General features: G+C 42.5%; 2 protein-coding genes across 2 annotated transcripts; one reads left to right on the top strand and one right to left on the bottom strand.

Annotated features, from left to right (window-relative positions):
* Positions 1-6,280: 6,280 nt before the first annotated feature.
* On the bottom strand, positions 6,281-8,254 carry LOC117582356 (phospholipase A1 2). Its single transcript, XM_034270012.1, has 3 exons — positions 8,021-8,254; positions 7,661-7,949; positions 6,281-7,126 (listed from the first exon to the last, which is right to left on the bottom strand). Exons 1-3 carry the CDS (start codon positions 8,082-8,084, stop codon positions 6,328-6,330), a joined length of 1,152 nt encoding a protein of 383 aa, XP_034125903.1. The 5' UTR covers positions 8,085-8,254; the 3' UTR covers positions 6,281-6,327.
* Positions 8,255-10,783: 2,529 nt separating this feature from the next.
* Positions 10,784-11,956, top strand: LOC117582357 (endonuclease G, mitochondrial-like). Its single transcript, XM_034270013.1, has 2 exons — positions 10,784-11,041; positions 11,093-11,956. The coding sequence occupies exons 1-2, from the start codon at positions 10,868-10,870 to the stop codon at positions 11,870-11,872; spliced, it is 954 nt and encodes a 317-aa protein (XP_034125904.1). The 5' UTR covers positions 10,784-10,867; the 3' UTR covers positions 11,873-11,956.
* The last annotated feature ends 212 nt before the right edge of the window (positions 11,957-12,168 follow it).

The following is a 12,168-nucleotide window of genomic DNA, read 5'->3' as shown; positions in this document are numbered from 1 at the left end:
TACGAGAAGATGGGAGGGGGAAGTGAAGAGCAGTTGCCATGACAGCAGGAGCTTGTAGAGGATTCTTGCAGCCAGAGCACGAACGGGGGCTCTGATTTTTATTTGCCATTCTCTTTGCTTCAGTTTCTCTTTCGTGGGAGAGTAAACCCAATGCCACTTATCTACTCTTTTTTTTCAATTTGCGATTTGTTGGCTGCTCTCCTGACTCCAACTAAACCCAATACCACACCATCTTCGGAGATCCGTGTCAGAAGGCAGGCCTTGCCATGATATCTTTGTTCTTCTTCGAATAGTCTTGCAGTGGATTCGTTTATGTGCAGTGAAGAGTCAACACCCTCCTCAACACGGTACACAATATCCATAGGAATGGAGAGTGTGGTGTTAACAGCTCTCTGTTACCGCTTGCTGCTAACGCTACTGCCTGCTGTTACCCTCGCTGTTACCCCTTGCTGCTAACGCTCTCCGTTACCGCTCGCCTGTACAACTCTCTCAGAGCGCTGAGAGATCTGTCTCCACTCAACTCTCCACTCGCAATTCAGCCCCTCTACGTTTCCTTCGTACTCATTGCTGTAGCACTCCTACTAAATATCCTACTCCTACAAACAAGGGTATCAAAGGTATCGGCACCCTTAATTTTGTCATGTTTTGCTGTTCCTCTTGGTTCCTCTGCTGCTTGGACATGGTACGTGCCTGGCCGGAGCTTTTATAACTGTTTATGTTTTTAATGCAATTCTTTTTTTTCCCTGTACTTTGCTCAGCGTTCTGCAAATAGTTTTCAGAAATATTTAGTTTTCTCTTTGTTCCGGATGGGCTTTAATGGGTGGGGGAAATTAATGTTGTATGATCTGCATTGGACAAGTCCTGTAGTTGTTATACTCGTTCCTTGATATTCCTTTATGAATATTATTTATGCAGTATTGTGTTTGCATAAATGGAAAATATCGTTGAACAGTAAGAGCGTGTCTCCATCGGCCTTCGAAGGGAAGAGAATAATAATAATACATAATAACACAATAATAACATAATAACGAAATAATAATAAAATTGAGCAAAACGCAAAACTATTTGCGGCGCTTGGATGGTATAGTAATGGGGTCAAACATCGATAGGCCACATCGATGTGTACGTAAATTCATTCTACATTGGTGTTTTCTCGAGGAATGCAAACATCTGGTCAATGCCAGTAAATGAAACAATTTTGTCGGCTAAACTGTATTTAAATAAACAATATTGCCTCTCCCAGAATAATTAAAGTCTATTTATAATAAAAATGGAAACATTGTGCAGAATAAACCGACACTGCAAACTGTCTAGTACATCCATGTTCAAATTTTTTTTTTTTTTTGGTAGAGAGAAAACCGCATGACACACTCGACCTGTCAACACATGACCGACCCGACCGAACGGACGCCTTGCTTTGCCGTCAAGACTTCACACTCTCGCCTTTCCCTGTTTTCACTCTGTGACCACACTGGAAGGATTCGCATCTGACATGGGGGAGGGACGTTGCCATGTATCGTATATTATGCATGCAGTGCAAGGCAATGGCCAGAAGAATATTCAAAGCATTTAGCAACTCATTGTCCCTTTCACCAGGCCACACAGCTTCAGCTTCAGATTCAGCCAGATTCCAACAACAGCAACAACCAGCAACAAGACGTTGACGACAACCGAAAAATGTATTCATGGCCCCCAAAATTGTATAATTTAAGTTTTGCACATAAAATCACACCGCAAACTTGGTGAAGGCCCGAAAAAGCGAAAGAGCGGCAACAAACACTCAAGTGAACTGACATAGATATGTATGGGAAATATGTACATACATTCGTACATACATGTGTACATATGTGGGTGTTCATGGGAATTTGTGTGTGTGGCGGAACTTACGAGTAGCTTGGGCCTGAAATGGAGAAATTCTTGTCAGCCAGGGCTGGAGAAGATTGCTTGTAGGGAAGGCCACTCCCTGTACTTTTTCCTTTTCAGTACTATTTGATAATGATGTACACTGGCACAATGATAATCTTCTGTGTAAGAAATTACTTACTCAAAATATGATTCCAAATGGAGACCTAAAAGATGACTCCCCCATTATCTCCGTCTTATCTACACTCTTCATGTCCCACACTTACCATCGCCATCTAGCTAACTATCTTTTTAACTCTTCAACTTTTGTTTCAAAGCTTAAACTTAACAATTTCCAAGCCCTGAATCTCCGACTATTCCCATTTTCCGCAGTGGCTTCCCTTTACCCTTTCCATTACTTCAAGACGGCCGCCTCTATTACACAGTTGAGCACACAACGAAACCGAATTGCTTGGACTCCCTTCGTGCTCCTTCCCCCCCCCCCCCCCCCCCCCCCCCCCCACACACACACACACACACATCAAATTTAAATATTTTAAAGAGGAAACCGGACGCAGGGCACCCCCAACCCATTCCAGGCGGGCACAAAGTACAAAACTTGTGTGCCATAAAAATGATATAAAATTGCACAAATAGCATTGGATGCGATACGGAGATACAAAATACAGAGCCGTAGCCGTAGCCGTGGCCGTATATGAAAGTGATGGAAGATTCTTTCTCAAACGAGGAGCAGCATATCTGCTGACCTAAGTGCGTGTGCACACGAACTTTAACGAGTGTGAATTGCTGTAAAGTGTGTCCTGTCCTGCTGGAAGTCCTTTGCGGAGATGTGAGTGTAAGTCATTGTCATCGGTCGTTGCCGGGAGACTCATTTGTTGGGATATCTCTGAGCTGCTGCCTTTTGTAACCTTTTCTTTTGGCTCACAACAGCAAAGAAACTTGATTTCGTTTTAATTTTTCCCTTCTCTTCTTGGGCTGAGCGGTGACAACACCGAAACACACACACAAATCCAGTAAAGTTATGACACTCTGAGGGTTTTGCTTCGCACGCTCCATTTTCTGGGCGACAAATTGCTACCGAAAAATGGTTTACCAAAAGGAGTTTTTTGAAGGTGTAATGACCCTTTTAAGATGCACCACTGCCCTGAGAGTAGTGCCCAAGTTCTGTGGTCATCTGGGGAGACATTTTGTGGGTGAAAGTTCTAATTAGAATGCCAAAAGCTCATGCATACAATGCCTCATAAATAATGTATGTGCCAATGAAAATGAATGTGAAATTTAAATAATACAATTCAGTCGGTAAGAAAATCTCCTGGGGGAATCACACACACAAACACACACACACACACACACACACACCACACACAATCATCAATCGACATTTTATTCGGGACTTTAATCGAATTCCAAACCCAACTATTTCGGCAAAAGGTTTCCTCTCAACGCTTGCGGGGCAGCTCCTTCACGCAAAAGGGTAAATGAGTTTGCATAAAATTTAAGTGAAATCATTCTACACCTGAGATTTAAACCCTCAATGCCGGTGTGTGTGTGTGTGTAAAACCTCAAGGATTATTATACTTGTGGCTGGTGTTTTGGCTTTCATTCGGAATGTGCTCATCAATCTGTCAATTTAGGACAACAATTACGCTAAGTGCGTTGAGACGTTTACTAAGCCAATCAAAGGCTTATGTCGAAGCTTGAATTGTCTTTTAGCTTGTCAACTTTCTGGGGGGAAAATTTGATGTTTTTTCCTTTAAATATATGATTGTCTTTTTTGGTAGACAAATGAGTTTGCTTTTCCGGCTTCTCAACTGTCAATTATGTGTTTAATGTGCTAATAGAATGATATTTTAAGGCATAAGTTGTGTCCCCAAAACGCTTGGTAAACTTTTCCCATTCATGACACAAAACCTACACCTGTGAATACTGCCTCGCACTTTTTGGCTTCCAAAAATCATCTGCACATCCTGGACTAACCCACTAACACAGCACCCACAAAAACGACAACTTTAATTAAGTGAAAATTATGATGTTCGCTGGCACAGCACAAAAGGTTAAGCACACTTGGTGGTCACACGTGGCCATGAATAATGTAAAATCTCAGCTAATTAAGCCGAGTAAATGTATTAACAACAAACTTTGCCCAGGTCCAGGGGGTTTTCGCAACTGAAAACTGCAATATTCTGCAGCTACCGAAACCCTGCCAGTCCGGCAACAATTTGGGCAACATATTGTTTGTTTTAATTAAGTTTTTTTCTATGTTCCAAATATTGTATGCAACGTAGAGGAAGCGCCGCAGCAGCAGTGGCATCCTTAGGCAACGCTAGAGGAAACAGCAGCAGCCCTTATGATTCTGAAAGTGAAACATGCAATTATTTTAATAAGTTGGTAATAAAAAACTTACTAACTGGCCCATTCATCCAAATCTTGGTAATCTACATCCGGTTCGTTTGCAAATGGATCCCCATCGTGCAAGGTTTGAGCTGTGATCTTCAGCAAAAAGATTAGAAATATAAATAAATCCATTTGTTTGTACACAATTATTTACTTAAAATATTTGAGCTTGCTTTCTATTTTGATTTTCAAGATATTTACTTAGTGTCACTAGACCCATATTTTATTGGACGTAGGCTCAAATATATATTCTTCCATCTGATGTCCCACGTTTAAATCGAGTGTAAATATTCTAGTAACCAAAGGACCCTTGGGGATTGGCCCTGGGGTCTTTAACATGACAGAAAATATGAATTTTTATGTTCTGCCGTTAGTCGAATTACGTGTTAAATGTACATCGTTTAAACGCTGTTGGCAGCGCTCAAGGGTTACATTTTAAAGTATTATAAAATGCAGCATCAGTGTCCAAAAGTATATTGCTGCTTCTCTGCTGCTTGGGTTTTTTTTTGCGAATTTAACAATTAGCTGGCGAAAGGCATCTAATAACTGGCCCATTCATCTACATCTTCATAGTCCGTATCTGGTTGGAGTAAAAACGGATCCATAACAGGAAAGGCTACGCCTCTGATCAACCGCAAAACGGAGAGAAATACGAAAATACACAGAACGGGCTTCATTATTACACAATTTAGTGTTTGAGTTAACAAGAATTCCAATAAATTGTGAGCTTCGTTTTAAACAAACAAATAAAATGTTGCTACAAATAAGAAAAATAATTAACAGAAGGCTCAACTGATCAGATCCAGCATAAAAATCCAAAAAGCGATTCGCAAATGTCTTCTTCATGTGTCTCCTCCACTGGATCCTCGTTTGATTCCTCTTCATTGGGCCAATCTTCCACTGTTGGTGCAACTGTCATCCCAGTGGTTTCCTGGCTGGATTTTCCAGTTGTTTCCTGGCTTGTCTCTGTCGACACAGTTCCGATTTCTGTGGTTACTGTGGTCACGGTGTCTGAAGTTACTGTCTCAGTCATCACTGGTATCTCGGAAATCTGTCTATATTGTTTATTTGATTGCTTCCTCAATGATCCCACGTATGAGTCCTGGCTGGGTCCGAATTCATTCGATTCTCCAGATGATTCTTCACTTCCCAAAATTTCGTCACTTGCTTCATCAGAATATAAGTCAGATGCCTGTTTTTTTGCTTCCCTGGTATCCTCCGATAAGTAATTGGCGGGTTTCTTCATTAATTCTTTTGTTTTATATCCAGCAACGCCCTCGCCAGCAGGCAAACCGCCTTCAGGCCTGGCCACAACACTGGCAGCTAGAACCAAGAAAACGACGCAAAATCTTGCAACTCGTAACATTTTCTACTTGTTAATGGCAGAATTATGAAATGGTTTTTTACTATATATACTGAATGCTCCTAAAATGAAGTGAAGTCCACACGTAACTGGGTTACGTCAAATATCTACTGTGATTTATTCCAAGCAAATTCCTTGGCTCACGTTTTGTCATAAACTGAAATTGCTTCGCATATTCGAAATTACTTTAACGATAAGAGATTTTTACTTAGTCGAAGGGTACACTGACAGAAAAATGGCATAGTGTTGAGGAAACATATGACAAAATAATTGTAGCATGAAACATAATAGTATTAAACATGATTTAAAAATAAAATGAATAAGTTTTAAACGAAATATAAAACACTTTAAAATAATTCTTATATATTTAGTGGAAAATGTACTCGAATTTAACTGAAACATGAAATAATTATTTATTTTAGGTATGAAATATATTTAAATTAAACATTTCTGTATGCCAAAATGCCAAAACTTCCATATAAATATATTCACTCTCGGATTCTCAGTGCTTTCGTTCTCCGAGTGTACATATTTCTATGCAATATTCTCCTTATTTTAATGAGGTTCACTCTCACTTTCCGAGGTACAACGAATGGGGAACCCATTAAAATACAAATTGAAAAAAAAAACCAACTCAAACCCAAGAAAATCCCCCAATCCTTTCATTTCGTATTTTAACAATAGTTTATTCACAGTTCTTCCATCTCTTATTCATCTGTTGAGTTGTCATCAACTTCTTCGGGATCCGGTTCCATCTGCCATCTGTGGCCCATGGCGTATGGTGGCTTGGCATAGGTCTTCACATAGAATGTGCCATTCTTGGGTATCGATGGCTCTCCGCCCATGCGGAACTCACCGTCGCTGAGCAGCAGGATCCACGTCCCATCCGCATGACGTTCGGCACGTGGACCCCAGAAGCCAGCCGGACTGATCAGCGACTCCATAAAGTAGTCGTGGGCCCGCTTGTGGGAACAGCCGTAGACATAGCATTTCTTCTGGTTCTTGCCGTAGTTCGGATAGAAGGTGGCATGCCCCACGGGCTGCTCGAAGCCCAGACTGACACTCGTCTGGATGGACTCCACGTAGGAGGCATCACTAGCATCGATGCGGTAGTCATCTGTTTGATCACGGAACTTGGGACCCGCCGGATCCAGCGCATAGATCGTGTTGAACCGGAACGGCTGTATCTGCTTGCCGGCACTGCCCGCGATCTGTGCCCCCAGCGAGTGGCCAATCACATAAACATCATCGTAGTGCAGATCGGCATTCAGGTGCAGATAGCGCACTAGATCGGCCAGCAGGAAGCCCATATCCTCTACCATATTGGCCACACCAAAGTAGTTCACATTCGTTGAGACTTTGCTCCAATCGCAGACGATGACATTGAAGTCCTCGTAGCGCGCGGGCTCTCCATTCACTCCCGGATGGGTGAGACTCAGATATGCGTTCTTCACTTTCCTTATATGCGAACCCTTGCTCTGACTCATCCAGCCGTGTATGACGATTCTGCAAAATAAGAAACAATGAAAACCCTTTGTTCAAAATCCACCAAGTCGAATTTCTGCCTCACGTGTCAACCAATTATCTTATCTCTATTTTGCTTGTAATGCCAAATTGCTGTCACTATTTGACTCTATTTCCCACATTTCAGGGCTCCACATATTTACGAGTATTTTAATTGCTAATTAAAATGTTTCCAGAGCAAAAAGGCCAAATGGCAATGACTCAATGCGATAAGCGGGGGGGCCAAAAATAAACAACAAATAAAAACCTGTTTCGTCTGTACGCTCGACCAAAAAATTAATAACATTTAGCGACAGAAGTTGGCAAATATTTGAATATAGTATAGAAATCTAATAGAAAACATTTAACTATTATTCTGTGACGCTTGTTGGCAGCAGCTTTCAAGCAATTATTTCCACCCAAAATGAATTTCCAAAGTACAAAATGTACACCCCCCCCCCCCCAAATGTATAAAAGTTCCCCCTGCTACAATCACAAACATTAATCTTTTGAGGAAATCCCCCTCGGTCGGCTTACCGTGTCGGGTGACGTGCATTGAAGCCAGACTTTTTCAGATTTTCCTTATTGTCGATGAGCAATTCCCTTCCGCAATCGGCAAAATCCCGCTTGAAGAGTATAAATTGCATTTTACTCCTCGAGCTACCCACAAAGGGTACCAAGTTTGTGAAGAACTTCTTCCAGAAAGAGGGATCAACGCCAAGGGTCTTGGTTTTGATTAGCGTGTAATTGCATTGAGGAGATAACTCCATGGATAGCTCTGTGGGTGCTGCCTCTGTGCTGGTGCTGGTGGTCGTCGTAGGTGATGCTAATTAAGTAGAGCCAACACTTGTTTAGATTATTCAATTATGGAGTTACATACAGGCACCATGAACTTACCCACTGCTAGAGCACAGAGTGCCACAGCACCAACGACTGCGATCAGATTCAGCTGCGAGATCATGGCTGTTTGTAGATCGCCCTGGGGCGCCTGAGAGCTCGTATGCGTGCGTTGCTCCGATCTGCCGATCTGCCGAACTACCGATCTTCCACGTACACTCCGCACCAATTTAGTTTGTTCCCCGCTCGATGAGAGCCTCTGACCTGCTCAATGGTGCGTGCACAACTGACAAAGCGCTCTGGGCTCCGAGCTGTGACTCTGAACGATCGCCGAATCGCCAAACTATGGAGAGAGATAAAGCGTGGCGACGTCATGTCTACCCTCGCTCTCTACCTCTCTACCTCTCTATCTCTCTCTCTCTCTCTCGCCTCTTTCCAGTGCCTTTTCTTCGTTCTTGCTCTGCCTCATGATAATTGTTTGGGAGCGTTTTTCGTTACAAAGTGTTAATTGCTAATGACAACGATCATCGACAAATGATAGCCGATCTTTGCGAAAATATAAAAGGCAAGGGGAACCTTTTTGGGCCTCTACGGTTGGAAAAACATTAACAATTTGTCAAGATCGCTTATTGATATAAACTGGCTTAGAAGTGAAGTTCTTAAATATTGTAAATATGCCAAAGAAATGTAAAAAAGTAATCCAGAAAATCCAACCCACTCCCAATTAACATACCACTTACCTTTGAGTACATCCCATTTTTTAAACGCTCCCTTCGGGCCATATACAACGCACCCAAAACATGTTTCACTTATTAACAAAGTAAATAAAAAGCAAATATAAAAAGTGTTCTACCTAGCAATCCTTCCCCACTCTGATAAGTTAATTACCCCATTAAGTGGACCTGCAATAAACTCAACGAAATTAAAAAAGGAAACGAGTGTAACCCCCTGAAGCATTAATGAGTTTTGGTTTTTCCAATCCTGGGGCAAACATTTTTATGGTTGTCAGTCAGCAAATAATTATCGCATATACCCCAAGGAACGGCGGTTAAAGAATCCCCGACTCGATCGTCTAATTGCCTGGCCCCTAATCACATTTGAAGCTCGTTTAATTATTCCGCCCCCCGAGTACATAATTCATTAACTTCAAACTCAAATGAGGCGACAAATTTTCAGTCACTTAGCCCAGCCGCCCAATCCTTCTCTCAGTGGCAGAGGCCGGGGGCACTCTCTTTTGCTTTTGCCTCATTTCGTGGCACACCTGAGCAGCATTATAATTATGCAAATTTTCGGCGAGCAGCCTTGTTGATTAGAAAATCCGCAGAAAATGAAAAACGTAAAACTCTTGACACACGGACCGCCAGGCTGAGGTGCAACCAAGGGACTTTCCTTTGCCCCTCCTTCAGGCATAAAATCAATCAATATGCAGCTGCAGAAGGAGCAGGAGCAGGAGCAGGGCAAAGCCAAAGGCCATAACAAACACATCCTCGTTCCCTAATGAATTTTGGCAAACCACCAATTAGATGTTGAAAATTAATTGGCAATGCCTCGGGGCCAGCCTCAAAATGCAAATGGATTCTGAGGAGAGTTCAAGGAGCAGAAATCTGAGTTCTCCGCATTTTGGCTTTGACAATGATGCTTATCTGAGTGAGACACGGCTCCAGGACATTCCGTGAAATTCTCTCTTTGCGTCTACAAATTTACTGCACTTTTGCGCTATTTTCTGGGAATTTTCTTTTATTTTTTTGCTATACTTTTTTTGGAAACCTTTGTCAAGTGTCGCAAAAGTTTTTCCCTCTTTGGCAAGGCGGAATTTTCGTCACAAACTGTTTGCCGAAACGGATTGGAGGGAGAACGGTCCATCGCCTGGGGGAGGTCTTTGTTTTCCACCCGAAATGGTCGTTTGTCATTAAAGGTTTTTGCCTTAAATTGCGTTTGAGGAATCTAAGCTTGAAATCTGGGAAAGAGAATGGAAGATAGAGATTATAGACTACTCAAGAGAGCAATAATTATATAGACACCATTTAGTGGCATTCTCTTAACTAAACATTCAGCTTTCGTCTTTATTATTTCACTCACTAATAAGTTGTACAACTCACTTTGATAATTTGTAGATGATTCCATTCAAAGTTTACACTGTGCAGGCCAAAAACATTTTTAAAACCCTACTCCAACCCGAATCTATGGTCCAGTAAAGTAGACTACTTCACCTTTTGCCAACTTTCAGCAGAGAGAGCGGTCCCAAAACTTTCTGACCAAAAACCGAAAAACTCTAAATCCTCAACTAACATTTTTAAGCATAACAAAGTACGACGAGATTTGGCATATAAATCTTAACGCCGTTTTTGGTTTAGTCAGGCATTGCCATTGCCCTCCCCCTCACCCAAAAACGCTTATTATGTAGTTCAAAAAGGGGTGAAAAGCACCCAACACAGTGGGGGTTTTGACTGGGGGTTGGCTTTGTCCCAAGGGCTTTTTAGTTTTTGGGGACGCTGCGACGGTGACTGCAACTTTTTCTATTGACTTAATGCAGTTGGAAAGTGCAACGAAGTGTTGGCTGTAGATTTTCGACAAATGGCAAACGGGCTACTCTTTGAACTTGGAACACAGAAAACTTTAAGGCAGGCAAGAACAGCGGCAAGATAAATTTACGAGCTGTGCGTTCTCATCTTTAAGAACTTACAACATTTCTTAATTTATGGATAAGCTAAGATCAGTTACAGATATCATTAAGGATATCAATTTTGAGGATTTTCCTTGATTCGTAGAAGGAAAAGTTTGTTTCCTATTAATTCTACCGGGTTCCAGTTCCAATTCCAACCATTGTGATCTCAGTTACCCAAGCAAAATCTTTACACTTAGCCATAAACAAAATGTAACTTCAGCCATTTCCAGTGTGTCCCTCCAATGAACCGAAAATGGCATCTGCTGGCTCTAAGTCTTGTCGTGGGCTTGACCACCGTCGGTGCATCCTTTGCGGCAGGTTTTTACACTCATCATGAGTTTGCCCGTCGAAGATTGCAGCAGTTGATACAGGAAGATCCCTATGCCTACTACATTAGTCCCAAAATCTATAAAGTGGTAAGGGAGGGAGCAGCATCACTCCATCAATCATCATCCTAATGCCAGTAGTTTTCCTTTTTTAGAACTAAAGAAGAAGCGGATCATCGCCTGCGGCAGATTATGAAGTATGGCTTCCCGGGTCTAGATGATTTACGGCTATACAGTGACTTTGTGCTGTCGTACGATCGACGGAATCGTGTGGCCCATTGGGTGTGCGAGCATCTGCAGGTGGACACACTGCAAGCCAGCCAAGGGAATCGTGCACGCGCCACGTATCGACCGGATCTGAGTGTGCCCTCGAATTTCCGATCCACTCTGGCGGACTATCGACGATCTGGCTTTGATCGCGGTCATCTGGCGGCTGCTGGCAATCATCGTGCACTCCAGAGCCACTGCAACGAGACCTTCTTCCTGACCAACATTGCACCACAAATAGGTCGTGGCTTCAATAGCGGCGCTTGGAACAAGCTGGAGATCTATGTGCGGGATCTAACCCTTCGCTTTGGATCGGTCTACGTCTGCACGGGTCCACTATACAAGCCCAAGCAGCGCGCGGCTGGCAAACTCGGCGTGGAGTTCGAGATGATTGGCTTGAATATGGTGGCCGTGCCCACGCACTTCTTCAAGGTCATCATGGTGGAGTCGAAACTGCCTCTGGGTAAACCGTATATGGAGGGTTATGTTCTGCCCAATACTGCGCTGCCAGATGGCCTCGATTTGCGCTCCTTCCTCTGCGACATCCGCGAGATTGAACACTATGCGGGCCTTAAGTTCTTCGATGGCCTCCGAAATGCCATCTTTGCCAGCAATTATCCAAGGGAATCTCAGGTTTTTCGGGTTTTCGGTTGACAAATAAACTGAGGTGGAAGAATATACCGTACAAATATACCGCAATATACTAACAAATCAATTTTGACACAAAATATACTGAAACGTCGCATAAACAAAAACAAATTTTGTTGTCTAACTTGACTTTGGCAAAATCTAGTGTGCATACAAAACAATCAATTACAATTTTCCATTAATTTATTATTATAATTAATAGCAAGATGGCCACATGACGTCACAAATCATTATTACACGCACCACCTTCACATGCAAACACAGTGCGTTTACAGACAGCGCGAACAGCTGATGACCAGTGG

Source organism: Drosophila guanche, unplaced genomic scaffold, assembly GCF_900245975.1.
Source record: "Drosophila guanche unplaced genomic scaffold, DGUA_6, whole genome shotgun sequence".
Classification (NCBI taxonomy): Eukaryota; Metazoa; Arthropoda; class Insecta; order Diptera; family Drosophilidae; genus Drosophila; species Drosophila guanche.
The sequence above is the reverse complement of the archived record's forward strand: the minus strand, read 5'-3'. Positions and strand labels throughout refer to the sequence as shown.